This window comes from Condylura cristata, unplaced genomic scaffold (genome assembly GCF_000260355.1).
Source record: "Condylura cristata isolate star-nosed mole 26May11 unplaced genomic scaffold, ConCri1.0 scaffold00037, whole genome shotgun sequence".
NCBI lineage: Eukaryota > Metazoa > Chordata > Mammalia > Eulipotyphla > Talpidae > Condylura > Condylura cristata.
This window is the reverse complement of record NW_004567138.1, coordinates 9,646,705-9,652,035: the sequence shown is the minus strand read 5'-3', so window position 1 is coordinate 9,652,035 and position 5,331 is coordinate 9,646,705. Positions and strand designations below refer to the sequence as shown.

General features: G+C 49.1%; 1 protein-coding gene across 1 annotated transcript in view; it reads right to left on the bottom strand.

Annotated features, from left to right (window-relative positions):
* Window positions 1-1,702: 1,702 nt before the first annotated feature.
* Window positions 1,703-5,331, bottom strand: part of ALDH5A1 (aldehyde dehydrogenase 5 family, member A1) — a 22,156-nt gene continuing 18,527 nt past the window's right edge. The window contains exons 9-10 of the mRNA XM_004693292.2: window positions 4,044-4,102; window positions 1,703-2,754 (exon numbers count right to left, since the gene is read on the bottom strand). Coding sequence (XP_004693349.1) covers window positions 2,549-2,754; window positions 4,044-4,102 — 265 coding nt within the window. The 3' untranslated portion in view covers window positions 1,703-2,548. The remainder of the gene's footprint in view (window positions 2,755-4,043; window positions 4,103-5,331) is intronic.

Below are 5,331 nucleotides of genomic sequence, written 5' to 3'. Positions count from 1 at the left end.
GCAGAAGAAACAGTTGACATAAAATCATATTCATTATTTAAGTCTTTTGAACAGAGAGCAAAATGAAGGTGAGAATCCCTGCATATGCAGGGAGAATAAATTGAGAAGTGTTTTTGCCAAGACCAAGAGTCTCTTGTTACCAGAGTCATTTCATTTCAGTTATGTGTAATTGCTGGGAAGTCTGGTGACACTCATTAGAGCAATGTCCAGAAAAGTACTTTTTACACAGCAGGTATCAGTGAAGTGAAATAATGCCCGACAAACTTGCTAAGGTCAATCTTTCCCTCTTGGTATATAGCTCATGGTGGCAACCTTTTCTGTAGAGAGCTAAAGTGTGGATGTCTTAGGCTTTGCAGGTCAACTGTCTGCCAAGAAATTAACCATACACCATAATGCAGCTGAATGGGATGACTGTTTTCAAATTTCCCTTATGGATGCTGACTTCTAAAGTGTCATGAAAACGATTATTCTTTTATTTCCCCCCAATCATTCGAAATGCAACACTTCCCTAGCTCTTCTTGTACAAAAACAGGTGGGTGAGGTATGGCCCATGAGCTGTTGCTTGCTAACCCATTGCCTTTTCTGGTCATAAAATTTTAAAAAATCCCATCCATCACATATGGTTAATTTCCTGAATAAGCCATTCCCAGCTCCCAAATGTTCATTTGAAAACACTTCTCTTTCTCTCCGTAACACAGAACAATTTTGCTCAACTGTTAGCCAGTTCCTTTTCAAATTACTTCAACCACAAAAGGAATCAAAGATATACTGCAGTGAGTCCTGACTCTTCATTTTTTGTACCTCGTGAGCCAAATACACAGAATTCAAAATCCACCACCCAGCCAAGGAGTCACTGACTTATTTATTTGAATGTATGATTCAAACACCTCTAAGTATCCCAGACAATAAAAATGCTCTAGTATTTTTAAAAATAAATAACAGATAGATACACCCAAATCTTAAGTAATTAGAATGTTAGGAAACAATCTAAAAACTATAAAAACAAAAGGTAGGTATTTGCTGTCAAGATGCTGATGTAATGTGATTCTTGACAGGGCGGGGCAAGGTCTGTCATTAGGGGGCTGATGGCAGCTCCTTCCTTTGGGCCTCAGGGACATTCCAGACCCTTCTTTTCTCAACCACAGGTCCTGAATGACACACACAAACCTAGCAGGCAGCCAAGCTCTGCCCAGGGACTGCCATCATACCCACGTGTGCCCTTGACCAAACGTCATGCAGCAATGTGCGACTGACTATTCCTTTCCTCGCTGTATGAAGATGCAGGGAGACATAAAAGAAAAGCCTCGAATTTTCCTAATCAGAGTTTTACTCTCACTTTGAGAGGAAATGCTGGTCATAGGGCTCTAGTGTTGGGTTTGTAAATGATGAACTGTAAAACTTCTTAGTTGGGAAAAGATGCCTGAAATTTCAGATCTCCCACCGCCTGTCAGGTAGTTTGGCAATTAAGGAAATTCTTTTTCCTTTTTAGAATGCTGTGCTTTTGCTTTTCTGGAGAGAAAGGAGCAGCCCCTCCTGAGGACAGCCAAGAGCAGGCTACAGGTGACAACCACTTACTCGGGCCGGGGTGGGGGAGCAGGTGGGCCCTGGCTTGCCCTCATCTTGGCTAGTCTACCACCAGTGGCCTGGGAGTCTGTGCTCCCACAATAAAGGCTCTGGTTCTTAATATCAGTCTTACATTTTATTTTTTTTTTGCAAATACCTTTTCTTTCTCTTGGGCTCACAAGAGCCCATCGAATAAGTAAGGCAGACCTTGACCCTCTACTCTTGAGGGAGGGGAGGTGGGTGCTGAACAGTATGTCTGAAGCACAAAGCTACCACCTTGTGCTTCCTGCTCAGTGCCTGCCTCTCAAGTTTTCCGCTTTACCCTCAGGCTCCTTCCCCAAACGACACAAAGTGCAATGGAAAACAGGACAGAAAAGACCATGTAATCTTCAGGCAGTGAATTTAGGACAAAGAAGATCTCAATGAAAAAACTGGCGTGGAAAAGGGAATAGGGGCGCTCTCATTCTACATAGAGGCCCAGCGAGTCTGTGCCACTTCAGCTATCTTAAAAATTCAACCCCCACAGCAACACCCCAGATACAGAGCAAGGGCCTCCAATGCTGAGTCGGCAGTGGGGGTGGGGCCAGGACCCCTTAATAGCCTGCATGGTCTAAGCTTGGAGCCACCTGGCAGATGGCTGCCATTGCCCAACAGTGACCCCGCCTTTGTGATGAGGCCATAGGGCCACCTGCCTCACACCACACTTGCTCTGCGGCAGACAGGAATCGGGGGGCTCAGGGCTTCATTCTCTAAATGGATGCTGGTTCTTGGGGAGTCTGCAGCCACAGGCCCATGACATGGGTTGGTCCCTAGTTAGATAAAGGGAGGCATAGGATTGGCATGTGCTTAAGATTATGAGGACGGGATGAGCTATAAAATAGTCTTAATTCACATTATCTATAAATTTATTTATAAAGGAATGGATGGCATGTCCCCATCGATGTCGGTAAGCTCCCTTTTTTATTTTGAAAGGATCAGAAGAATCCTACAAGCCTCCAAAGCACACATACTTGACCTCCAGGTACTCATCGATGCCATACTTGGATCCCTCTCGCCCCAGGCCAGACTGCTTCACCCCTCCAAATGGGCACTCCACGGAGGAGATCAAGCCTTCGTTCACACCCACCATGCCCACCTCCAGCTTCTCTGCCACTCTCCAGATCTGGGCTGGGTCTTGGGAGTAAAAGTAACCTGTCACAGGGAGAGAGGACATAGGTGGCATGAGAACAGCCATTACAGACACCATGCATAAGGGTGAGGACGCCTCTGACACCTACCTGCCCGCTCCCATATAGGGCCCCTACACCGTTTCGGTCGTTGTCTCACCTCAAAGCCTTTGTAAGTCATCTTGGTGCTTTTGTCCCTCTCACTGAGCGAGGAGAGGGGTCACCACCTCTGAGCGGGACCATCTTTGCCTGGATCCTGTGGTCTCTGGCCCTGCCCATCCCACACACCTGTTAGATCATCTGCAGGCTGCTTTTGCCCAAACCTTTCAGAGACAGCCTGTGGGTGCTCCAGCCCTCCCCAGGGTGACCTCCATCTGCATTATCAGCTTCACCTTGCTGTCACCAGCCCTCTTCTCCAAACACGTTCATCCAGTTCTTATCCTTTCTTCTTTTACCTCCCTGGGCACATCTGCCCAGAATCTGTCTCCTCCATTCTCTCTGCAGTCTGAAAGCTGCCATCCCTGGTGATGTGGGCCAGGCTGGGGCTTGGCCACTGTCACCCAATCAAGACGTGGAGAAAGAACCACTGGACTCCACATTGCCCTCTCATTCCAGCTCCGGGACCAAGGGCAGTGACTCCCTACATGCTGACCGAAGCGAGGAGCTTCCCCTTGGGTGTGGGGAGAATTTCATCTATGGAGCAATAGGGAGCAATATCTGTGTCTTTATGTCGCTGTGGCTTTCTCAGGCCTGCATGCACAGTGGGTTTACACATGTGCATTCTTTCCAGGGAAGTGGGTACATACCATGTACCTGGGCCACCTTGCCCATCTCCAAACTACAAGAACTGTGGCCAACTCCTGAGGCTCTGTCAGCCCATGTTGCCTTTGCTACTTCTGCTTGCTGCCAACCCCAACCCCGTGTGGACCCCTTGTGTACTGTTTCCTCTTCTGTCAGGCTTCTGGGACCCAGGCAAAGAGGGGGAGAAGCACGTACAATTTCCAGGCAGTAAGCTTCTGAGAACATGGGACCTTCCTGGCTCATAAGATTCTCCACCTAGAACAATCTGTGCTGTCCCTTCTGCTGTCCACCCCCACCCCTACCCAGCTACAACCAGGGATCCCCAAGTGAGTATCTCAGAGAACCAGGCAAGAGAAGATGAGGTGGCACACATCTGCCCTGGACTTTGGGAAGCAACAAGTCCTACGCTCCAATTATGTTTCCTTCTGGAAGCCCAGGACAGTGTCTAAAAGGCACAGGCTCTATCAGCTTGAGAGGGAACCATCCTGCTCCCAGATGAGGACAAACGCCTACCTGCCAACCCAACGTCAGTCGCATTTGCAATGGCCACCGCCTCCTCCTCTGTGTCGAACCTGGCAAGGTGAGATGGGTCATCAGCACTGTCTGTCAGGGAGAGGAAAGCTAACCCGCCGTCTGTCTCCTCACTTGTTTTCCAAATAACAGCAATCAGTCAGCCCCGGTTTGGCAAAGAGATGCCAGTGCAGAGTAAAGAAGAGAGAATGACTTTGCTGCCCTGACTCAGGTTCAAGGTCAGTGAGCTCAGAGCAAGACCTTTTCAGAGACAGGCCGCTGAGGGGCAGGGAGTGAAATGCCCAGTGAAAGTGTTAAGGGGAAGGATGTCCTAAAGGAACTCTGCAGAGTTTTGTGGGCTCCACCCCCTACTCCAGCTTTTAGGACTCTACCCTCTATTCCAGTGATTGGAAACTACAACTCCCAGCAGTACCAGGGAGAGAACTGCGAGGACCCAAGGGCGAAGCTAAGCAGGCATTCTGGGACTTTGGGGGGATAAATAGGACGCCATTTGCTACAGCAGTCTCTGGCTCCGGCATGGCTCTCCAGATGCCTGACTGGGTGCTCTCAGTTAGTTGTTACCAGAGCTCCAAGTTAGCTGAGCTGGTAAGATATTCTATTTACCTTGTATCTCTCTCTCTTTCCCTGGGTTGTTCCCCTTTTGTAAATAAACCCATTATTGACCCTTTTATGTGTGCCTGCAGTCCAACTAAATTTTAGGCGCGCAGGTGAGGACCCACAGACAGGCAGCCCAGTTCACACTGGGGTGCCCTGTAACAAAAGGATCCTTGCCCTGAATACAGCTGCTTCAGAAGCAGCCACGAGGTCTGAAAGAAACCTGGTCGGGGAGAGGGCTGGGGCTCTCATGTGGAACGACTACATGTTGCTTAACCCCACACACTGGCTCCTCTCTGCAGTGGAAGAGTGAGGGTTCCGAGCCCTCCGCAGTGCCTTCCAGTTTAGCATTTTCTCTCTAGGACAGGCTTTGAGTGGCATTTTTCTGTTGCTTCAGATCTGTAACTGGCACAACTGGCACCCTGCGTCTAAACGCACAGGCAAATTTCTGTTCTGGATGAGTCGGCACAGGCAGCCCCAGTGCAGAGGAGGAAGGAAGAGAATCATGAGCCCTAACACCACAAGCAGCAACTACTGCCCAAAATGCAAGACACTTTTGGAGGCCAAGAAGGTGACTGGAAGCTGGTGGGGTGGAGGAGGGGATGATGACCCCCAGGTGGGAGAGAACCTGGGCCCCACATGAAGGGGTAGGAGGAGTCAGAGCTCTGTGGAGCCT